The sequence below is a fragment of the Protopterus annectens genome, chromosome 17.part0 (genome assembly GCF_019279795.1).
Source record: "Protopterus annectens isolate FY-2018-M chromosome 17.part0, PAN1.0, whole genome shotgun sequence".
Lineage (NCBI taxonomy): Eukaryota > Metazoa > Chordata > Ceratodontiformes > Protopteridae > Protopterus > Protopterus annectens.
In genome coordinates this window covers 400,757,238-400,783,342 of record NC_056751.1, presented here as the reverse complement: position 1 = coordinate 400,783,342, position 26,105 = coordinate 400,757,238, and the positions used below count along the sequence as shown (strand labels likewise).

Genomic DNA, 26,105 nt, shown 5'->3' with positions numbered 1-26,105 from the left:
ACTATATACATTAGTGACTTTTTTTGGCATGGTCTCAAGTAACTGCTTCAGGCTGAAGTTAAGTGCATGCATACAGGACACATGGCTGACATAATGCCTACAAACAATCTAGCAGTGTTAAGTCTACATATTATTAAAATTTTAAGTCCTGAATCCTAATGCTGTTATTCTGTGTCAAGTGATGTATGTTTTTTTTTCTTTTACTGTAACCAGTTTGTTACTACAAATTGATCCTACAATTATAAAAATTAAGTAAAAAAATGCCAAAAATGAAGTCAGTTGACACTTGAACTGGAGTTACAGCCAGGAATGGTTAACTGATACTAGCTGATACAAAGGCCATCTTTTGTAAGTAGATGCAAAGATCAATACCAGGTAAGAGATCACAGATGGCACTGGGTACAGTAAAAATTGATCAGATGTCAGAACTGACAAAGAGTGGTAAGAAGATGGTGGAAGCTGGCATTGAGGCAAGTATTACACACCCTATCACCAGGTTAGGTGCTCAGCCCGATGCCTACGATGTTACTTACTGGGCCAAAGCTCGTTAATGAAGTTGTGACGCTGTCAGACAAGAAGTTTGACAATATAACAATGTGCTAGTGAAGAACAGTAATGAGCAGAAACATTGGCTGTCTAGTGGAGTGGCCAGGAGACAGAAGCAGATACTAAAAAGCCTGCCTCAACAGAGGCTATCCTTGGAAAATGAGGGTGAGGTGATGTATTTTATGCTACATTAGCTACTACTGCAGGGGGTGGAGAAGTATTGTATATAGTCCCACAAAGCCAAATTAACCAAGCTGCTTAAAAAAAAAAAAAAAAAAAAAAAGTAGGGGTGGGAGATAGACAACAAATTCAGAATGACTGGAAATCTCTACTTCAAACCTGGAAATGAAAGAAGCCTGCCTCAGAGGTCTGTGACAAAACCAGGTTGCAAAATCTGCTGAACAAGGCAAAAGCTGCAATGAAGGAAGGGGAATGGGAGGTGAAGGAAGAGGCTGAAGGTCAAGACATCTTGAAGTGACAGTCAAAGGCACAGGATGCTTATAGAAGTTAGACAGCCGAGTTCCACGTAACTAAAGAATTTCTGTCTGCTGCTGTGCTGATGCCGTATTCCTTTTGTGTCAAGCACCCTCCAGTGCTCACTTCTCAATGAGTATATCAGCTCAGTCACTTCAATCACAAACAGTTGTACAGTCTGAGAACAATCCTGAAACTGTACACCTGATTTTGTCTAATGAAAAGGCTGCCTTTTTTCCTTCACAAATATCGAACAGCTACAGCCTTTGTGTGTGCTCCTGTTCATCTGAAAGTATTTTTTCCTTAACTATTCCAATTATCTTGGTCATTTCCAAACCTAATGCTACTCAATCAAGCTCTCCCACTCTGTAGCAGCTCTGCTGGGCTGTCCGGCACACTTCAAACTTATTTTTATTGCTGTTATCATCATCATCATCATCATGATTATTACTCTTACTGACTGTGCTGTCCAGTGAAAAACTATCCACACCCTACAGTGGATATCTAGGTTTTGTACATCTCTTTTTTGCAGAACCACAATTGCCTGCTTCCTGTATTCTCACCAACTCATCCTATTTTTTCACATCCTTTGTCTTGTGTTTGTACTCCTCAAGACATTACTAATAGCATTCTACGAATGAGCAGTTAAGTTTAATCAAGTAGTCATTTGAGTAACTTTTTTTATTAATTGTATCTACCTATGCCCTTACACAGTTTCTGCTTGTGCTCCCCCAAAAAGAAGCAGTCTCTTGCTCCATTCCTAAGTAAATGAGACAATGAATGTACCTGCCAGTTATCGGGATTTGTTTAGCAGAACTACTCTACTTTGGAAAGAAGCTAGATTGAACAAGAAGCAAAAAAAAAGACAAATACCAACGATACTGAGGAAGTAAGAGCTCTTGTCTGGCGGAGCAACAATAAAAGAACTGGAAAGGGACAGGTGGTCATACACATTCAGTTGATGTTGAGTGCAGCAAATGATTGGTTCTTAAACAATAGGACTGAAAACAGAAAACTGAACTGAAGTATCCTGAAGGAAGATCAAGACATAAGCAGACATATCCTTGTGTATTTGGTTTGTGTAGTTATGCTAGAAAGGCAACAGTAAGTGATTTTGACTTTTAATGGTTAACCTCTTTATCTACTTACCTTTTCAGCACCAAAACAAGATTGGCTCTCAATAAAATACCTACAAACATGGTGTTATGAACCACAAAATATTTGAGCACTTGAAATCAGTCGTGAAATGTTGAGAACAGCCGATTTAAACTTTGTTACTTTAAAGATTTAAAATTAAGGTAGCTCACAACCCTGATAACAGTGCAAGTATGTAAAGTTTCTCTTGCCATGTAGCATTACAGAGTAGCACAAAACTGCTTTTTTAATCTAGTTTTCATAATGCTTAAAAATCACCAGCCTGAAAGTACAGTTATGACAGTGAATTTACCATAACAAGTAGATGTTGGAATAGATTACTATTTCAGTAGGGTAAAGCTATATGGGTCACATTCAGCCAAGGATCGGATGCCCAACCAGTATTCAAAAACTTTTGGGTACCTCCCACCTGCACCATACATCCTAGGAAGCATAAGGGTGTGTTGGTATAAAATAAGACACACAGATGCAAACAACTGGCACTTTTTTGCCTGTCACACAAAAAGGGAGGCTGTGAAGGACTAGAGTCCAAATGTAGAATTTATGTGTTAGAAGAAAGAGAGACAGGGATAAGGAGAATCCCCACCCTGGCCAAGGCACAGAAGAAGAAGGAATAGAATCAGTTAGAGCCAGAAAGGAATAAAATGAAAGGGGGAGATGGTAGGATGAAGTTAATACTGCAGCAGTGATCAATCAGAACATCTACTTTTATGCTGTTTTCATGTGCATCAGTTTATCAAAAGATCACGGATCTAATAAAGCTGTTCTTTAGCCATAGCCTAAATAGCCAAGGAGGAGGATGAGGAGGAAGGACCAGGGTCCAGGAGCCCCTGAAGATCAGACCTAATTCAGCTCTTGACCTAAAGAATGAGTCAATCTTGTAATGTTTAAAGAAGATGTGTACAAAAGATCAATATGCTCCTTCTAGAAGAGCTCTAGAGTGCACCCTTTTCCAAATACCAAAGTAGCAGCCCTAGAAGTAGCAAAATGTCTGGTACAGTGAGCATTGGCCTTCTAAGGAAGGGACTTTCCATAAGTATAAAAAAAATTGGATGGAATTGGATAACACTATGAAATTGTGTATTTTGACACAGATTGCCCTATTTTTCTCTTCATCAAAAGAAATGAAGAACCAATAAGAAGCTCTAAAGTCCTTTGTTTTGGCAAGGTAGCATCCAGATTGACTGGGGATTTCAAGGGTATGTAGCATTCTCTCCCTTTTTTTTCATAAAAGCAGACAGGGAGATGAAGAGACTGAAGTAATGTGAATTCAGAGACCACCTCAGACATGAAGGAAGGGTTAGCTCTTAGTTACCCTGTTCCTTTGAATCAGAAAGGACTGAATGATCACCACAGCCTTCAACTCAGGAAAACCTTCTAGCCAAAGTCAGAGCAGTGAACAGTACAGTTTTCTATGTCAAGAATTTCAAGTCAGCTTGATAAGCTGGTTCAAAAGTTGGAAGAGTCAGTGTTTCCAAGATAAAACAGAGATCCCAAGGATGAGCCACCTGTTTTCAATATAGACAAATATGCAAGGACACTTTCAAAAAACTATTTTACCTGGAACAAGGAAGTATGTAGAGATCAGAAAATGCCAAAAGATGGATCTTAATAGAGGAGTACGAAAGGCCTGATTTGAGATATCAAAACAGATACTGTAGAACCAGGGAGGCCACTGCAGAGAATGGGTTATAATGCCTCCTGTGGCACCAACTAGAAAATCTCTTCCATTTAGCTAAAAAAGATTGTCTAATGGCATGTTTTCCAGCCTCCTTTAACACCTTTTGCATGTCCTTACAGAAAAAAGCTGCCAAAGTGGGATCAAAATTGGCAGTCAGATTCAGGTTCTGCAGGTTGGGGTGGATTAGTGACCCTTATCCTGGGTGAACAGATTCTGTGGGGAAGTTTGTCAATTTCCACAGACTACTTTTATAAAAAGGGTGAACCAATGTTGTCTGAGCCAAAAGGCAGTTACCAGTACGATTGTTGGAGAGTCCTTTTGGATCTTTAAAATAACTCTGGTTATCAGAGGAAAAGCATGCAGGAACATTCACATCCACAGGAAGAAGGCGGCATCTGTCTTCCAGGACTTTTTGCATGGTGTACTGGAGCAGAATTTGTTTAGCTGGTTGTTAGACCAGAAGCAAACGGATCTATTTGGGGAGTTTACCACTGGTGCAAATCTCCTGGGGAGTTTACCACTGGTGCAAATCTCCTGGAAGGCCTATCCCTATACCGTAGGTTTAGCATTCTTCATGAGAGTCTGTCCTGGATCTGCTCAAATAATCTGCCACTGTGTTCTGCTTTGAAGGACTGCAAGCAGTCCAGAGAGACAGACTGTGCTGAGTTGCATTTTCGAGGCTATCGTAGCTAGTCTGCATAAGAGGAGGCAAGACCTGCACCCCCCCCCCCCACTTTGCTTGTTTATGTACCACATAGCCATGATGTTTCTCTGAAATTGACAAAGAAGACATGAAGTCCACAGATGATACAAAGTCCTGAATGCATTTACCAAGGCCATCAATTCCTTTATGTTCATGTACTTCTTGAAAAGATGGCCTCAAACTCCTTGTACTTTGTTCTCCCTCAATTCTGCTCCCAATGCAAAATCTGATGCATCCTTTATTGCAGACCAAGAAGGGGACATAAAGAGACTTGGATTCAACATAAGAGTTCCTTCCTGACAAATTCCAGGACTGGGAATGATAGAGGATGCTGGTGCCGAGTCCACATGGACTTGAAAAAACATTGTATTTTTCATACATGCAGTCTGGGCTAGTGGAATGATCTGGATGGTAGAAACTATGTATCCTAAAATCCTGAGATAATCACTTGCAGCTATCAGAGTTTGGTGGGAAACTGTAGGAAATAGGGATGGCAAAATGCAACCTTTTCTATGGGAAGATAAGCCATGAAAAGCCATCAAAAAGGTTGTCCAGAAGGCATTCTAGAAAAGTCAGTCTGTGAAAAGGGAGAAGAATCGATTTCTCCAGAGTGAGATGTACGTTTTGAAACAGATTCATGACAATTTTGAAGAGTTTCTGCAAAAATAATGCAATTGTCCAAGTAGAAAAAAATGTGGATTCCATGTATTCCACAAAAACAATCCCTGGAACTAGACATTTTCTGAAAACCTTTGGATCTGTGGAAAGCCCAAAAGGTAAAGTAAATAACTGAAAATGTAAACCAGACACAAAGCCTTGAAAAGGCTCTGAAGTCTCTGTGAATAATGAAGGATAAACATTTTGAAATTTGGAACTAGTATGAACAGATGGAGAAGAGATAGATGTAGTAGAATTATTTGGGAATAAAACCCTTTGGCCTTTCAAACATTTTGGCACAGGTTCTATGACACCTTGGGATAATGCACAGAATGGGAGGAAGCAGAGGAGTTTGACTTGGGGGTGTGATGGAAGTCCTAGGTTTGGAGGAAAAGAGTTCCAATGTCACTGTCATCTACTTTGAACTATTTCCGAAACACAAGGATATGAAGCAATTTTGATTCCAAAGGGGAAAAGAAAGCGATACACTGTTTGGTATATTGCATGGATGGCCACGGTGAGAGGGAAGTGGTTTTGGCTAAATAGACAGTCATGCATTATTGGTATGTGACAGAGGTTGGACTCCCACCTCCTTTTTTCATTCCCATGCTACACTTTCTTACCAGTTTACCATTTTTTTGCTGGGTTTGCATTTTTCTAAAAGGCCCTGGACTGGAGGTGTAATTCCTGTTGTATTTAGGTATGGCAGATTGAAAGAATAAGCTTCCCTCTTTCATAAAGTTGTTTTAAAACCTCAGTAGAGGAATATCCAAATAAAACTTTTTCACAAGAGAAGTACTAAGGATTTGCACCTTTACATCTTCATGGAGATTTTGCAATCTGAGCCAAGCATACCTGCGCATAACACTATCTACAACAGCTGTTCAGTAAACTGCATCAGCTGCATCATATGTACATTTTAGGGTATCTGAAGATTACTAAAGAAATTACATTAAGGAAAACTTCATTCAGAAATGGGTAAATCAGCAAAGTCTTACTCATATCTGCAAATGTCCCAAGCAAAAATCTGGCCACATCAGCCAGACGATTTACTATCTTTAAGACTAAGATAGAAGAGGTATAGAGTTTTCCTATACCTGTCAAAAAGTCTACCACCCTTGTCAAATGGAGCTAGGTTAGTAATAGTTATTGTTTAGAACTGGAGTTTCTTTTTTGGGGTGGGGGGGGTGGGCAAAGAAACAAGAAAATGATTTGCAAGGGAGTTACAGAAGAGGAATTTGTGATTTAGAGGCACTTTACAAAACATGTCAGGTCTTTTGGGTGCACGTGGCTGACTATCTGGAGAAGCACACGAATAAATGAAAGCATCCTCCATAGCACCAATGACAGGAGGAATGGCAAGAGGTGTTGGGAGTATCCACCTGAAGGAGCCTGTAGTACGTCTTTTGCATGAATGATACTTCTTTTTCTTCCCATTGGGAGAGGTCCTTTACTTTGGCAATTGTGTCAGAAAAGGATATGTCCTCTATAGCAGAATCAGAAGAAACATTTCCCTCAGTCTCTGAAGTCAAAGAAGCTGAAGATGATACGTAAAAAGCACAGTCCGGGCCCTCCCTCTTCTGCTTCTGACTGGGAGTTACCATCTGAGGTAAGGGAAGATGTTTTTCTTTTTAAATGGAAAAGACGCAGCAGAAGACTAAGAACTAGAAGGCTTTTAAAAGCCCCTTAGCAAAACTATGCCACTGTTTTTTTAGCAAAAGGGGTAGAAGGTGGAGAAGAGGTTTGGTCTTTTATTTTTTTTTTTCCTTTTCTGGTGTCCTTAAACAGATGACCTACAAGTACCAGGTGCCAATACTTCAATTACCAAGCCCACTACCTCTTTCCTGACTAAACGGAGAGGGTTCTGTCTGATTCTTACAAAAGCACAAAGACAGCATTCTCACTTCTTGGCCATAGCCACACATGCAGTCTTTGAAGAAGCTCCTGACTCCCAACACTTGGTGGCATCCTTTGGACCAGTACCAAAGGGGTTGGGAACATCTGAGCAACAACTGAGCTGTCCATTGCACATCAGTAGAGAGGTTGAACATAGAAACTCTTCAGAAGCCTCTTTTGCAGATTTCGTTTTCATAGGAATAAGAAAAGGATGTCTGAGGAAATGTATCTATACAAAAATGAGTAAGGGCCTTTGAGTCACTGATTTTTGAGGAAAATGCAAAGGCTGTTAAGCTGACTTCTGACCATCCTGGGAGTAAATGACAAGCAAATATGATAGAAGCAGATGCTGTGCATCTCTCCTAGACGCAACAAAAAGTTTGTATAGGAATCATTACAGGGTATTTGTCTTCCTCACAGGCACTTCCCTTTTCTCATAGACATAGAAAAAACATTTCTCACCAATTTTTATTCAAAAAAAGAAGGAAAGTCCCCTAGTGGATACTTATCTGCCCAGAAGTTGAACAATATTTATCCTTGGTTACCCAGATTAGTCTCACTAGACTAGTGGCCTCTTGAGTGGAAACCAGAGGTGGTATTTTATACTACTCTGGGAATTTGGGCCAGGGAACTTCTCTTACACTAATCAATACATGACGTGGTATCTTTTACATCCACCTGGGATACCACTAACTCAGTTAGGTGGGACTTTGATTTAAACATCACATCCAAAAAGACAAATTACATTATCAAACGAGCTGTTTACTAAAACCCTAAAGATGCAGCAAAGACCAAGTCTGACTGAAATCTTTAATGGCAAGAAAGTTTGATTTTTGGCATCTATACATCTGCTTTTATACTAGCATGGCATCTTGCTTCCTTGGACATATTATACTAGCATGGCATCTTGCTTCCTTGGACATATTATACATGAGGAAGACACCTAAAACCATTTGTACACTGGCAAGATGTCCATTTTTTGTCAAGATGCTTCCCACATAACTTCATCTATGCTACTACAACAATGATCTAATAAAGAACAAACATTTAACTTTCAACTGTGTATTTACATGTGTACTTATACACATACATTGACACAATGGACTGAGTGATTTGTGATTCATATGACAATATGATGTTGGAATACTTTATGTAAACTAACTCCTAAAATCACGGCTAAACATATTGGGGAACAGTTAATCTTGGTGCCATGAAAAAACAGATGCAAAAACTTACCTGGCATTCTTAATTCTTCCTTGCTGGTCAGCACATTCCAGACTAGAAGACAAAAGAAACAAAAGTATCAGAGTTGGAATTCAATCCAAATATATTTTGCAGAACTTAAAAAAATGCCAGAATACCAGTCTCTAAAACATTAATTACATAAATGCTTTTATAAACAGAGTACATGCCATATACATGCAAATAAATCAAAGTGTAGGACTATGCACATCACAGAACAAGAGTCTTTAGACTCCAGATAGCCAACATTGCACTCACACCATCATAATTTGTTTTTCATGTTTTGGATATGAAGTTATTTAGTTTGTATGTACTTATGTAGGTATTTATTGATTATTTTTAGCCACTTATACAGCAAAGGTGTACTAAACAACAGTTAGAGATTATCCATAAATTTAAAAAATGTTTATACTTGAAAAAATAATTCCTCTGGCCCACTACTCTCCATTGATTCAGCACATATCATAATGCGCTTACAATGAAGATGGAATTTACAGGGTAAAACTACCACAGATACAACTACGTAGAGTTGAAATGGATTGCTTTTCTATTTTTATACACACCAAATGATGGGCAACTTTCTCTATGGGTAAAAGAACACATTTAAACCTCTAAAACAAAAACACACAGTGGCCCTGCTTTACCAGTCCATGTACGAAAACATATGCATATGTATAAAAGTGTCCTCTACTCAAGACACTACAGATCGGATGAAGGTCTTTTTAATATATTATGAATTAATAAAGGTGCTGCTAGTCACTTTAAAAATGAATACCAAGCACCAACCAAATGTTGTACATCCATGACCCCACCACAGCATGCACTTCAGTGACTCATTCTGTAGAAATCAAACCCAGATCTTCTGCACTGGCTGCCACTTCAATGTGTATGCAAAATAAAAGAAGCTATACACTGTACCGTCCGAGCTGATCATCCTTGTCTGTATCCATGCCTTCCCTAGAAACATGAAAAAGAATTTAGTGGTCTGTCAGTGTAATGTGCGACTGCCAGCATTTTTAGCAGGCATATTGTGCAAAACAATATGCATTTCTTTCATCTCATCCTTTACAATCATCACAAGTAATTTTAAACATTAAGGCCGAACTCTAAAAACAGCAAGAAAATTGCCCATCTTCAACAACTTCATCATGAATACTTGACAAAACTGCACGCTTAGCTGTACTTAAAAAGGACAATGTCAAACCCAATTTAGAAGACTATTTTAAAACTGTCCTGCATTTTCCTCCATATGTGTAGTCATTTGCTTTCTGTCTCAGCTTCCTTCCCCAGAGTTTTGTGGCAGGACTGCCCCAGAATCCCTCAAACCAATTAATTTTAATTAACATCCCAAAATGGAGTTCACACAAAGGCTAGATATGTCAAATAAAACCACCCTAACTATAGCTGGCATTATACATCAACATACGTTTTTCTAATAATGAAACACTAAGACGCTTTCAGTTACAAAACACCTCCTAAGACGACATCCTATCAAGCCAAACTTCAGAACTAAGCTTATAAGCACTAGAGCCATATAAAAACTTTAGTGTAATGCTAATCAAAAGCCACCAACTAAGATGCTAGACTACAGCACATAAAATAAATCTTGAGTTATTTTCCTCCCATTGTCTGGCTTTCCTCATAAAAGCCATACTTAGTGAAGGCCTCTTTATAGACTTTGAACAGCACTTAACCACCCACATACAAAGGGAAACACAAGGCTAGAAAATACAGTTGCCATTACAGCAACACAAGAGTCCCAGATAGGCAGAAAGTTCCTTCAACCATTGTTGCACTGGAAATGGGCATTGCAGTAAATCTTCAAGGGAATCTCTCAGAACAAGTCAACAATATAAAGCATTTGTTCCAGCACCTCTGACTTGCAATAATGTTGGAAACATTTAGGATTAATGCTCATTAAGAACTGCCCACGTTAAAAGCAGTTTTAGTGTTCTGTGAAAACAAGACTGAAAAGTCTTAAAAGCCCCCTCACCTACATTCCCATTTGTGACATAAAAGTGAACGTGACAACAACATGAAAGGATACCTTTTGCCAGAAACTGGAAACAAGTGTTTCTGCCCAAATCTTGAGCTCCTCAATGCTAGCTAGCATCCTTACATCACTATAAATGATTAGCAACATTTTATTGCTTTACAAATGACACAATGTGAGCAAAGATACAGGTAAGAATTAATATATTTAATATTTAAATTGTATAGGCTCTGAGCCTGAAACTGGAGCAGAGTTGTCCAGCTGTAAGGCTGACACTGGAGTCAAGCTATCCTGTTCTGAGGGTCTAAGAGGAAGGGACTGCTCTCAGAGTTTTGGAGTAGACCCTGTTCCTCCAGACTTGGTGCTGACATTTTGACCCAAAGATCCTTCTGGAGTGGAGCCAGTCAAATCAGAGGGGGATCTAGAGTGGAAGACTGCCAAGACTTCAGATCTGATACAAACAAACTCTGGGTGATATTTGGATATGTAAAACCCAAACTCGAAAAGCAGACTGGGGTACGAGCCATGAAGTGGTGAGGGGAAGGAGCTAAGCTCCCAGATCCAGCTATTGCAGGATCTCAGAGGACCCTCAATTCAATCTGGAACCTGAGAAATTTCCTCATCATCCAGTCCATGTCTGCTTTGGAAAGGCTCCTGGTCAATAGGACTAACCGCAAAGAAAAAGCAGAAAGTGGCCTAGAGGACCAGTGGAAGGGTCTCTCTTGTAAAAATGGGGATTGGTGTCTGGGTGAAATGGGCTCAAGGAAAACTTCAGCTCCACAAAAGGAGTTTTGAATTGGATCAAAATAGGCTCTGAGAAAGCTGTCTGATCCAAATGTTTAGATGACTTCAGAGTCAGGGCCAAAGAAGCAACAGAAGTGGAAGAGCAATTTGGGGCATTTTTCTGGATTCCTTAGTCTTCTCCTCAGGTCTGTCTTGTGGATTTTTCCCCTCCTGATTTGTCTGAAGATTTCTTGGAAGAAGGAGAAGCTTCACAGGTAGAAGACAGTTTGGGACAAATCTCTCACAGGGGCAAGGAAAAATTCCTTCAGCACCAATTTGTTTTTGCACATAACTGCCTGGGAACCAAAAGCAGTGCCGATCACTGTTCAGCCAGATGGGTAGCACCTAGACAGTAGACACATTTACAATGTGCATTGGCGTTCAGGATCTTGTGGTCACAGGCCAAACATTTTTTAAACTCCAAAGGTCTGTCCAACTTAACTATAAATCTGAGCCAAAACAGCAACACCATCACAAAAAAATAGAACAGGCAAAATACATACTGCACCAGGAAAAACATAAAACACTCCTACAAACAATTTTTAAAGTTATTTTTTTCTTTTTGAACATCTAAATAGAAAAAATTGCCAACAGCGTGAAAGAGGGTAGCGACAGAAACTCTGAATAAAACAGAGGAAAATATAGATATAATAATATATATATTTTATATTTATATATATCTATATATCTATTTATATACATATATATATATATATATATATATATATATATATATATATACATATATATATACATATATATATATATATATATATATATATATATATACACACACACACACACACACACACACACACACTCAGTTACAAAATGGAAAGGCAAGATCAAATTATAAAAAACACACATATTCAAATAAATCTATCACCAATATAGCCAAAAAACTCACTTGTGGAAAGCTGATGCCTGAGCAGTGGAGATCAGCTTCTGCAGCAAAGGAATGGCAAATGAGGTCTGAGGTAATGTCTGGGTCTGCAGGTAATTATTAGTAAGGGGGTGCCTGAGCTTTGGATCCAAAGTCTTGGGTGGTTGAAATTGGATCCAAAGACCCACCTGTTGAGGAATGGATGGAAGAAACGACATCTGATATACCAGTCTTACAGCCTCCTAATGGGCATCCTCCATGTCCCTAGACAATGTTTTAGTGGGTGTGTAACAGTTGCCTGGCTGATACTGTGTTACAAATTATTACTCTAGTGTTAAGTTGATGGTTCTCTGTGTACCTCCATTTTTAACGCTTAACTTGCATTTCTTTTAGCTAGTTTTAGTCAGGGTGTAAGATTTCGGGTTCCTATCACATAGTTGAACTTGTACAAGTTTGAGCATTTCAATGAAATCTCTGTAAGGGGAGGTTTTTGTTCTGTTGAATGAGGTGCGATCTCAGAGTTGGTATATTTAAGTAGCGGGGGGTGCAGGGGGCTTGCCCCCCTGCTTACAACAGTGAATTTTGTCCCCCCCCCTTTTTTTTTAATCATAGTCGAAGTTTTGTAACTTCGAATGGAATGGTTCATACATTTCATGTTCGAAGTTAATAGAACTTCGACTATGATACAGACCCTAAGATTTCTGAGGGCCATTAGTAATTGCTCTCTCCTTCAGTGAATATGTTGCTGCTGTTTCTGCGAGGTAGATGTTACTGGCTAAAGCCCTACCTATTTTTCTACTGGTTCTTTCAGTTTCTCGTTGAAGTTTATTTGCACTGGGTGCCACTTATCTGGCATCTTTTCTAAGGCTACAAAGGGTTGCACTATAAGTGCATTTGCTGAAGAGAATAACTGGCTTTTTAACATCAGATTTCAAAAAACAAGAAAGTGCCTGTCTTCATTTGTATTTGAATTCACCTAGTAAACTGTGCTTTTTAAATCGTGCTTTCTCTGAATTTACTATCATTATTTCAGTCTGTTTGGCTGAAAGTTGTTTTACTGCGTGAATAAGTGCTGCCTGACTTTTACTATACAGTGGAGTATCACCCTAACATTAAGTTGACTGTTTCCTCTGTGCATCTCGCTTTTTACACTTAACAGCAGTTTTCAGCTGTTTTGGTCAGGGTGTTGGCCTTCTGTGGGCCAGTAGTGATTGTTCTGTGATAAGGAATATAATGCTGCTGTTTCTAAAAGGCAGACATTTTTGGCTAAAGCCCTAGCTATGTTCTCTCTTACAAACATTACACATTGAACAACCTCAAGTGCAGCACCTTAAACTGTGTTTATAAGCCAATAAAGGTTGAGGTCTACACCATTCTGTTTTGGTGCTTCACTCAAGTTCTACCATTAAACCATTTTAAGTAATTACAACAATAACAGTTTTAGTGCAAACAGTATCTAGTTCATTTATTTATTTTATATTAAACACTATTAAACTAGGAAGTATTTGCCCACATTTTACATTCTTAATTTAATAAGTACAATAACAACAGGTTTTAGTGCTAAATACAAGCTACTCCATTGAGTTTTTTCTTTATATTAAATACTATAAACGGGAACCTCTTCAGAATCCCTTTTCTCTTGTACCTCGGACTAAAACAGAAAGTCAACAAACTAGACTTGCTTCATTTGCCAGCCTCATAACACTTGGTATGTTCAGGCAGTGTAGCAATTGTCTGATGTTCACATGCAATGAATTATTGCTTAACTTGACACTATTTGTGAGATGCTTTACTTAACTAAACTGCAGAGCCATAACTGGCTCATTTGGCACCCAGTACCACTCTCTGATCTAGCGACCCACAATGCGAGGATGAAAAACAAACAGTCTCTCTCAAATCTGATACACATTAGAGCAGCAAAATGCCTGCACTCCAATCTGGCAAGAGCCTTCGCTGAAGCGCACCAGGTCCTACCACCCTCCCACTCTACCTTCTGCCCTCATGAGGACCTTGGGGAGGGACAGCTCTGCCAATCACACCCGGACATCCTCCTCTTTGTCCCACCCTAGCTATGCTTCTGCTTGTGAGCAGCACTCAGTAACAAAGCATCTGCATAAACTCACTAAATTATCATATGCTAAGGCCGCCAGAAAGTCTTTGCCCAAGCTTCCAAGGCCCGTTGACAGTAAACTCCAGAGTAAAATAAGCACTGCAACACATACTGGTACAACCACAGCAAAGAGTCACCTTGTGGTAGATTATGTCAAATTCAGTGCATCAATACACAGAAGCAAACACCAACAAGAATGTACTAGTGACAGAGGACTTCATTGTCTGGCTCACCAATTTGACTCAAGGTTGGATAAAAGCAAGACGACAGCGAGATGTCTTTCAGAAGCCAAGAATGCAGACATTTCAAGGGCCCTTAAGGATATTAAGCCAGACAAGTATGATTATGACACAGTAATGTGCTATGTGGGGGTAAATGTGCAAACTCCTGAGGGATATGCAGAGGGACATGTCATAGCTCTCCATGCATGTCACAAATGCAAGAAAGATCTTTGTACTGAGCAGAATCCTTCCTTCACCAAGAATGAAGTCAAAGTACAAAGAAAAGACCATATCCAAGAGGATCAATTCAGTATTAGAGGTATAAATAGCAAGCTACCCAACCTTGAGGCCCTCCTGCATTTGTACAATTTTCCTGTTGTGTACCATTACCGAACTTGGCTTAAATGCTCTGAGTACTCCGTGTACCTAAGTTTTGTGCATACCATGCATTAGTCCTAGTGGAAACTGTGGGATAGAATCCATGTTTGTTAGAGATCAAAGTGTCTTGAGGCAGATCCTGAGAGTCCCCAAAACAGAATTTGTTAAGATCCAAATCTCACTAACTAGGATCAATTATCAGATCATACCTTTCTACAGGCCCCCCTCTATGTCCTCTGTAAAACAGGCTATGATTCCCAAGTATTCCTGATGAATGTCCTATAAACAGAAACTCCACCATCCAGGGATACTTCAATTCCCTAATGATTAACTGGGAAACTCGTACCTCAAATGCAGGATATGCTCAAAACTTATCTGACTTCATGAATAAGAATTCCCTGGCCAAACTGTAAAAGAACCAGCCACACTATAAAACATTTTTGACCTGGTCCTTATACGGATAGCATCTATATGTACTATTCTCATTGTGATTAGACTTAACCAGTCAAGGGAATACAAACTGGTAACCTTCTTTGTCAAAATTCCTAAACCTCCAGCTGCAAATATCATGGAATTCAAAGACCTTCTAAAATTCTTTGACGAACTCTCCAAATTAAACATATAACTTATTACCCAAGATGGTGATGCGTCAAGTACTTAAACTACTTCGCTTCTCACTTGGATAACTGTGTTAACTTAGTTGTCCCAAGTAGATCAAATCAAAATAGAAAATTTAAGAGCAAATCAGCATTTAAAATACACAGCAAAACTACAGTCCCTCAAATAAAGGAGGAGAACATCAAGAAGTTTTCAAAGGAATTAAAAAATGCTATAAGGAAAACTAAGGCATCCTATGAACTCAGGCTAGCATCAAAAGATGAGAACAACTACATATCCATCAGTTAAGTCAGATAAGGAATAACACTTAACGGTTGCTTAGAGCTCATTCAAAACTGAAACACCAACTTGGATCCAGTGGGTATTGTCAACGTACTAGGAAACACATTCAGTGCAAATTTCACCCCAGAAACAACGTATGCAAACACCATATACCCCTGAATACCTCAATGTATCCGACCCCCAATTATCACCAAAGAACATTTAGTAAAAGTGCTTTCTAAAATGAAAAATAAATTTCCATGGGACTTGATAATATACCCAGCTGCCTAATAAACAAGCGCTGGCACACCCACTCAAATCTATTCAACCTGAATTTAGCAACTGGTTTTGTCCCCCAGGAATGGCAAAAAGCTGTAGTGATGCCACCCCACTTGACAACATATTTTGATCTAGCCAAACCATTGATTTCATACCCCATTCAGTGATTGCAAGCAAGCTAAGTCCTTAAAATATAGATCCTTTCATGTCAAGATGGAGAGCAAACAAACAAAGACAGAGCCCACATACCACATAATCAGTGTCAGATGCTTCATCTGAAAATACGTAGTAACTGGTGGAGTCCCTCAGGGCTCTGTAGTACTAGGACCCTCCTTTTCTGCATTTACTTCTCTGATCTCCAAACTATGAACCAGGACCACTGATTAAGTGTACAAACTAGGTGCTACTGTCAAGAACCTCACAGACACCTAGAACCTTCAGCATGGACTTACTCTAGTCAATACCTGGTTGCTGAAAATGCACTCATATTAAAACACAACAAAGTGCAGCATCAATTAATCTAGTAAACAACTCCTAACCTCAATATATAAAGAAAACACTCCACTGCTAAACGAAAATATAGTCAGGAAACTGGATTGAAAGTTCTCTCTTTCCATGATCATATGGTATCTGTAGTCATAGATCCCTCACAACCAATAGCAAAGATATATAGTCCCCTCTAAATAATTCACTCCCTTACATTCAGCACCGATTACACCATTTATACAATTTAATGCCCCCTTCTGGATGGATCTTACTCCACATATCAGAGTTTCCTAAAAATTAAGATTTCAGGCTTAACTCAAATATTAGGAAAGGGTTGGACGGCTGGCATAATGGTTAAGGTGCTTACATCAAACAAGTTACAGGGTTTGAGTCTCACCTTTGAAGGGAAATTGGCTAGGATTAAAATGGCCTGCAAGGGCTGCCAGCCTAGTACTTGCCTAAGAACCTATGAAGTAAGAGAGGCCAGAAGCTCTATCACTTAACTCAGTATCTTTTAGACTCTTCAGGACTGATTTGTGCCTTGACTACTGCACCAGTTACAGACCCTGTTGCCTTTGATCTCCTGTGCTCCCACAAGTCCAATAACTTAGCAATACACGAGAACCAGAGGCATAAATCTTCACCAGTAGATGAATGGAAAACAATGAACAAAGCAAGGGATTCATTAAGCAGCATCTCCACCTTCTCTAGAATGTTACACACAGATTAAGTAGTGTGACATTATCAATCTTCCAATAGAACCTGGATAACTGGAGTACCCTCAAATTTATGCCAGGACTAACTGGTTTAGCTCTCGTTGAAAGGGGGCTGCAGTTTGTGGGTTGGTATTGGTAAGGCTTTGATGGTCACAAGACTACACTGCCTTGAAACTCCTATGAATCCTATGAACTACTTTTGTAAAAAGTATTTCAAAACATGGTAATGACCATTTTAAAATTTTCCCTCCCAAGAAAAAGAAGGCTAAAGACAGTACAAAATTAGTTAACTGCTCATCTTACAAGGGTACAAAACAAACACATTTGGAAATTGACAATTATGGCACCCAAAGTCTGCTTTTGTGTCCTGTTAAAATGTTGTACAAGTCGTTAAAATAAGTGTAACAGAGGTGAGTTATGACATACGAAGAACTTGGAGACAACTTACAAATCACAAGAGAGACTTAAATCAAAAGAAAAGCACCTATGTACGAGTAAAGTGTGATGACAACAATATTAGGCCTAGATGTAACAGGCAAATGTACACCTCTGTGAAGACTAAGTAAATAGGGTATGATACAGGTTCTTGAATACTAAACATGAAAGGAAGCCATATTGTTTTTGGGGCTGAAATTGCACTGGAATACAAGCACACTCTTCCAAACAAACACTAAATTCCAGATATTAAGTCATCTTGTTATAAATATTAGCAATTTATGAAATAAACATTAGTACAAGAAGCCCCAGCATTGACAGAAACTGTTGTATGTGTGCCTCTTGGTGTATGCTATTCAACTGTTATGACAATTTTAACTAATATTTAACTTTTCCTTAACAGATAAGTCTGAAGGATTTTATGTAGTAGACCATGTTGGTATCCACAATACCATTATAAGCCAAGTGGTGTACTTTATTTCATGTTGACAGCCATGTAACGACCCACTGAACCAAAAGGCTACTTCACAAGAGTGCCTTGGGAAATAATGATCCATGTGAAATAACCTACAAATACTAATGGACATGCATAATGGAAAACCTACATGTCAATTTCTGTACAAGACACATTTCAACACAAGTTAAGCAAAGAAGGCAATACCCTAAAGAAAATGATCCTTATTTTAATTAAAGACTTGTGCAATCTATTCCACCGCCAAGGAAACCACGGTGAAGAACTTCTCAAAAGCAAACTTCACACTTCTCAAAACTGAGGTGGAATCCTTCAAAGCCCCCGGGGGCCAGTGGAAAATACGGCCCAAACCGCAGAATCCTTTACAAATGCATTCTGTGAACACCTACAGGAATGCATGGATCGTGCTATCCCAAATAAAACCAAGACTCACTCCTCCAATGGCAGGAGACCTGTCTAGTGAACCCCAGCCATAAATAAGCTATACAACAGAAGGAGGAAGCTACTACATGATAGAGCAAAATCCCAAAAAGGGAAGGCATCTCTGATCAGTACTAGCAAGAAACTACGATCCCTCATAAAATTATCTAAGGCCAGCTTTGAAAGAAAAATTGCAAAAGATGCTAAATATAATCACAAGGCCTTCTTTAGTTATGGTCAGGAACCTGGGTGGCAACTCCCAGATATGCTCTGAGTTAGTGCAAAATGACAAAAAATACAATGAACCCACAGACATTGCTAACATCCTGGCAGACAGGTTCAGTGCAAACTTCTCCCCCCCAAAAGAGCAAATGTCTATCCCAACAGAGTGTAGCCTCCCTGACATCACAGATGCACAGGTGAGAGCTGCCCTCTCCAAAGCAAAAAACACAGCATCAATGGGACCGGACGGTGTCCTGGGCTGCGTCTTACATGAGCTCTAAGAAGAACTGAACCCTCACATAAAGTCACTGTTCAATCTCAGCCTTACTACAGGATATGTACCCAAGGAATGGCGTACAGCAACAGTGGTCCCACTCCACAAAGGTGGTGCCACAACGGACCCCGGAAACTATCACCCTATAAGCCTGACTAGCCTGGTCTGCAAAGCTATGGAGCGTATCATCATGGAACTCATAAACAAAGACATTGGGAACCTCCAAACACTGGATCCTACCCAATTCGGCTTTGTTAAAGGGCAGATCTTGCCTCTTGAACCTGGTTGACTTCTTTGAAACAGTCACCAAGGCCATAGATGAAGGGAAGGTAGTCCACACAGCCTACCTGGACCTCGCAAAAGCCTTCGACACAATACCCCACTCGGGCATCATAAATAAGCTCACCAGCTTAAATATCAACCCCTATGTCACAAGATGGGTTGCAAACTGGCTCAGGGATAGAACCCACATGGTCAGAATTGCAGGTGCCATGTTAGACTCTAAACCAGTTACAAGTGGTGTCCCACAAGGCTCAGTCCTGGGACCTCTCTTGTTCAGTATATATTTCTCTGAGGTACAGGCTAACACGGGAGGACTATGGCTGACCAAGTTCGCAGATGACTGCAAACTGGGTGCCATAATCGACTTGCCAACTGACACAAGCATCCTCCAAAAGGGTCTCACAGAGACGGATAACTGGTGCCAGAGCCATGGCCTAAAGCTAAATGCCAAAAAGTGCATAGTCATCCCCTTTGGGAAAAACAAAGTGCCCACAAATTACCACATAGGTGGTAATCCATTAAGTACGGAAAAAGTAATTAGGGATTTGGGGATCCAAGTAGATAGCAATCTCTCCTTTGACAATCACGTTGCCAAAGTGGTTAGGAAGACCTTCTATATAGTCCACCTTATCACGAAATGGTTCACATCTAGATCAAGAGAGATCATTGTGCCTCTCTATCACTCATCAGGCCCATAATTGAATACAATGTCCCATTTGGGATGTACCTTACCCAACACCTGCAGCAACTGGAAAGACCCCAAAAGTACCTCACCAAGAGGATCAAGGGACTCAAACAGATGCCCTACGCAGTTAGGCTAAAGAAACTCCAGCTCTACTCAGTTGCTTACCGCCTACTCAGAGGCGATCTGTGCCTGACGTATAAAGCCATGTCCAAACCAGAATTAATGGACATGCTCCACCTCAGGAAATCCAAATCCCTCATAGCTACACGCTCCAGGGACTTAAACCTCAGCACAGAAATAAATAGGACATGCTGGAGGGACAGATTCATATCCCAGAGGCTTCCCTCACTCTGGAACAAAATCCCAATCCATGTTAGGCAGAGCCCCTCAATGACCCTCTTCAAGAGAAATCTTGACGAGAGGATGGGAGATCGTAGGTTTACCCCTGGGATCTCTGTGTCCCTACTAGACAGAGGCACAGTAAACTAACCTTAAAAGGGCTATCTTCTGTGACCTACTATACAGAGGCACAGTCAACTAATCTAAAAGGGTGGCGAAAGCCAAACACACTCTGGCTAGGCTTATAAATGCCCTAGGGCAGATAGCCTAGTATCAACCTATGAACCTATAATTCATTCTTGAAACTTTAAAACCATTTACTTGATTACAAATAACAGCTGTTTATCACAGCAAAGGACACGCAACTCTCAGGTGACACACTGGCATCGGCAGCTGTACTTTCTGTATAAATCTGTTTAAGTGGACAAGTTCTTGCATCATACTGAGGACAGTCTTACATGTCGAATGATAAAGCAGCTGACACAAAGGATTTATCTTACTGAAGGCCTTTATATCGTTTTGCTGCCATGTACTACCTTACCAATCAAATTCATACAAATACGGACAAGGGCAGGTGTACAACTGCAATATTTTTAGTTTTTAAATCAAGGTTTTGAGACAGTTGATAACCCAAAGCTAGCTAAATGTGGACTCTCTGACGTAATTGCTTCATGGCTTAACTATCTTCTAAACAGAACCTTCATGGTATTAGGTTCTAATACACTTCCTGGTGTTGGCACCACTATTACAAGCATTCTCCTGGGATCACTGCTAGGTCCACAGTTTTTCCACTTATTAACACTTCCTGGGTTCTGACACATTTCTTGCACCTTATTCATAACAATATAGTTCTCACTAGAGCAAACAAAACACATTAGACAATGGATTACAAAAGGTCCTTGCCTCCATTTAGAACTGGCTAGTTAAAAACAAGCTTTTGGTTAACATACACAAGTCTACTGTTACGTTATTTGGAATAGTCAAGAAAGCTGCTGCCTCACGTCCATTGAAGCCCCAAATGGTAACCCCTTATGCCATGTCACACACCAAAAATACTGCACGGACTTGGACTAAAACCTTTCTTTCAATTTACACATTGAGTTAGTCAATTAAAAGGTATCCTACAAACAGGAAAGGCTACTGAAATTAATGCTATTCTACCTAAACTAGGGTAAGCACCGCCTAAAACAGCCCTTTTGTCTGCACATAATTCCAATTAACTATAAACTGCATAGAACAAAACTTACAATTTTTAAAACATATTTATTACATTATCGCATATTAAGAAATCACACAAGTGCAAATACAATAACAAAGAAAACAAGCCAGATTAACATTTTCCATTGGTTATTGTCATGCAGTATACACTTGTTATTTTCAACAATTTTTATTCACTCCAACATTACGTACATTGGTCAATTCCTGCCTTCCTTTAAATCTCACTTCTCCTCTTGAACATTATTCTTCATATATTGTTCCCACAAATTCAATTTCTATATAATTTGTTCCTTCCCTTTTCCAAAGGTTCCACCCACCTCCATTTTTTTAGTTCTCTTATAAATATTCAGTACTTAATTTACAATGGTTTAGATTCTGGTTTCCATTTTCTAGTAATTGCTTTTTGGCAGCCAAGAGCATTACATTTAGTAAAGTCCTACTATGTCTAGGCAATTCAAATTCTTACATCCTAGCTGAAAAAAATAAACAAATTTCCTTAGTTTCAACAATTTGAGCCCCAAACATTTCTGATAAAGTATTTTGCAGGAAATTTTTAAACTCTGCCAACTTACTACATTCCCCAAAACCATATTTCCAGTTACTTCTATCTTTCCCATCACACTACCATTTGCAATCTACCTGAGTAAAAATTCACGAAGTCTACTTAAGGTATAAAAATACTAAACCTTCTAGACTTGTTGCATTACTTGGGAGCCACATGGCTGTTCTATTGTTTTGTTGTAAATTTTATTCACTTTCCCCAATATTTTCTTACCTCTTCTAATTCTTATAGTTATAACGCAGCATTTTATATGCTTTACTAATTTATTCATTTTTAAACAGCAATTTCTATTCTAGACTTAACTAAAAATTGTACCAGAACTGGTCCTTCACTTAACACTTGCCTACTATTCCTTTCTCTTTGCTTATACTCTTATCAATCCCTGGTAGGGAAACCAGTCTGTAACCTGCAGTCCAAACTTCTGCTTAGCCTCATCCTACTCTTCGCTTTCCATAGTTATTTGCTCTCATACACTGTTTCCTTTGTTAATTTCTTCCAATAAATCCCAGATCCCTCTTGCCTATTCTCTACACCTCTATCTGCAGTCATACCTATTGGTAAAATATCCTTTATCGATTCCTCTGTTGGCTTAGCCCTGAGAATACTTCCTGCAACTTTAGCAATATAGTATTCTGCACAGCTGATGCTACTCTCCTTAAGGATCTGCATCCAAGATCCTGCTTTCTCCTTACTTCTTGACAGCCCCCCTGTTTGACTCCACTTTGATTTCTAACTCTGTGCTTGCACTATATTAACCTTAACTGTGTAACTCTATCCTAAGCCACATTGTTCTATGGGGAAGAGCAACTTATCTCACTTAACTCTTACTCTTCCCCTCCCAAATAAATTCCTTTGGCTCTATATTAAATTACTACCCACAGCTACTCTTCTGTTATGCCTGACCTGTATATACAACTAAAGGGGCTACAAATTTTTCACTGCATGTATTTTACTATCTATCTGTAATCCACAGCTTCCAGTTTCTAAATTTTTTTAACATTTAGTTTCCTCACACATATCCTTAGCTGCCATAATCATTTTTAATCCATACATCTATATACTTCACCTTTTTATTACCACAAATATTGGTATTGCTCAACCAATTCATATGCAAGTACACAGTTTACCATTACAACCTTTATATTCATTTATTTTACATCACCAAAACACCTGAAGCCTTCCCAAAATGTCCACACCACCATCAAAATGCCATTTTCTGGATTTAACAAGTACAAAATAATATCATCTGCAAATAAAGCTAACTTCTCTTGATTACTATACCAGTCATATCCTTGAATTTATGAGCCCCCTATTATTTAGTAATGGTTCTAAATATAATAAAGAGGAAATAACACACCCAAAATTCCTCTAATAAAAAGAGGAATCCTCTTACATTAATTCTCAATTCCCACCCTTCATATATAGCTTGTTATTAACTCTATAATTCTGTCAGGGAATGCACATCTTACGATTGCCCTATTCAAAATTTCAACAGACTCCAGTGAATGCTTTTTCTTCATCAAGACCTACCAACAATAGCAATGTTATTTTTACATTCTGTTTCCCCTGGATAATTATTGTTCTATTAATGTTGTCAAATACATCAAGTGGTTTTGTGGAGGGAAGGGAAATATCCATCAACTTTGGCAACACCTTTGCCATTCTCTTAGTTTGTACAGACGTAAACACTCTATAATCATGTAAGAAAACAGCCACTACTCCCCAGGTACCGCCACTGCAAAAAGGCAGAAATCCTATAATAAAAAAACGACCAACGCAGGCAAAGGTCCAAGTTCACAAGCAGTCTTTTAATAAACCACACAAGCGCTTTAACCAAATGCTTCTTCAGGTGAGCCATAAAAACTAAGTACCTAAGACACCATATTTAACTATTGAATTTGATATATATATATATATATATATATATATATATATATATATATATATATATATATATATATATGTGTGTGTGTGTGTGTGTGTGTGTTCTATGCTATCTCTGTGATCAATTTTATGTGTATTTGTCCTTAGAATGACTTTTCATACATATTTTTTATATTTTTTAAATGTTTTTTGAATGAATTTTGGGATTTGCATCTTTAAGTTGGTATTTGATCTATCATGTGACCTTAATTCAGTTAAATATGGTGCCTTAGGTACTTAGTTTTTATATCACACCTGGAGAAGCATTTAGTGAAAGCGCTTGTGTGTTTTATTAAAAGATTGTTTGTGAACCTGGAGCTTTGCCTGCGTTGGTCATTGTTTTTATTATACTTTATAATTGTGGTTTAAAATTGAAATGGATTGATATGAATATGGGTCTAAAGAATCATTACCCTCATTGAGTAATGCAGCCATCCTCCAGGTCTCCATCGCTTTCTTCCTTTGTAACTTCCAAAAGAATACCTTTTGTTCCTGGAGATGTCCCTGTTGACTAATCACCTTTTTTATCCTACTTCTTCATACCTTATTCATCCAACCAAGCCTACAAAGCATCACTGATTAAGAATAATTAAGGCCAATGGTTACCTATGACTGTTTGATGCAGCTTTCTACTAAATGCACTTACTTTCAAACTGAAGAATGAACAATACTGCCCAGCTTTAAAGACAATGCTTAATATACACAACACAAATTATGAGTAAAGAGGTCATACTGCCACATAACTGTAAAACTTTACACTGGCTTGCACATTAACATAGTCTACAAAACTGCCCCAGTTTTATGGTATACAATATAAAATAAACAAAAAGCAATCAATGACCTCATAATGTTTAAGAAAAAACTAAAAGCCCATTTGACAAAGGAAACATACTATGACTGCCTTAGAGATGCAGGCTAATACATTCTCCCTACAGCTGCTTACATTGTTAAATTAACTCTTCTTGCATTAATGTTCAACACAGTTCTTGAAATGCACAATATTCAGTATGCTAGTGTGCATATGTAAATGTGTATACATTAAAGTAATTTTGGCACACCACCTTTAATGATAATAGTAAGGATACTAATAATTACTATTTTTTTGGTAATGGTAAGGATATTTAGCTAAACTGAATTGCTATACTAAGTAGTATGAACTTCTCATCCATACTGCATTAGCTGTGCTGCTGACTTGTATGCCTGTCTTGCTGCGACATTCTCTATAATCTAGGATGTGATTCATGTCTCTTAACTGCTCATTTTCTGCACTACTCAATGACAGATTAGTCTTATAATACTACCTTGAATTGAAATGCATTATGTTTATCCCTACTGGTTGCACTCGCGTCTATTCTGTTAATCCACTGCTACATGGATTTAAAAAGGAGTGTCTCCATACATACTCTAGTGCTTATTTTAGATCATCTTACAATTAAACACAAGATGAAACTTTATACTAATTTCATAAATTGTGTTCCTCTGATACACTGGACAGGAGCTGATTAAAGAATTTCAACAAAGCTTACTCACACAGTCAGAGCCCTGTAATTAACACCATATTACATGTTTAAGATCTCATATAGACAGCAGTGTAGGAGAACTGAAATGAAAAGGGGTATGAGACAAGGCCGTCTACAAGCCCTCATTTCTATATCACCTGAATAAATCGATTATTACTCCAGATTAACAGTTTTGTAATGGGCTTTCCTAAAATTGGGTTACTGCATTGGCAGTGTTGCATACGCAAATGAACTGGTGTTGCATTTTCTAACTGAGAAGGAGATATCATCTTTTGAGGAATATAATCACCAAGCACTGCCTTAAGTCTGACCTGCTTTCAAATATAATAACACTCCTAACAAAGATATACACAATTCTACTTAAATTACCATGCATGAGTTACCCATTTCTGATTCTGTCTTTCCTTTTCCATTAGTAGACAGCACAGTAGGGTTAGAGTCCCATTAGCATGATATCTGATCTGTATCCTTCCAGTTTTGTCTTTTTATACCCACTAGATTTGCAACATAAAAAGAAATTCAACATTTCAGTGGCACTATCTGGTTACCAGAAATTCTATGAAACCATGTATAAAACAGAATCTACTTTTTAATTTGTTTTTCTTTCTAAAGGAGTTCACTAGTAGAGTAAACAATTATAAAGGCTGCAACGTCCATCATTACTCTAAAAC

General features: G+C 38.7%; 1 protein-coding gene across 1 annotated transcript in view; it reads right to left on the bottom strand.

Moving 5' to 3' along the window:
* ARNTL (aryl hydrocarbon receptor nuclear translocator like) overlaps positions 1-26,105 on the bottom strand; it is a 545,416-nt gene that overhangs the window by 409,282 nt on the left and 110,029 nt on the right. Inside the window, exons 4-5 of the mRNA XM_044059187.1 lie at positions 9,273-9,311; positions 8,349-8,390 (exon numbers count right to left, since the gene is read on the bottom strand). Coding sequence (XP_043915122.1) covers positions 8,349-8,390; positions 9,273-9,311 — 81 coding nt within the window. The remainder of the gene's footprint in view (positions 1-8,348; positions 8,391-9,272; positions 9,312-26,105) is intronic.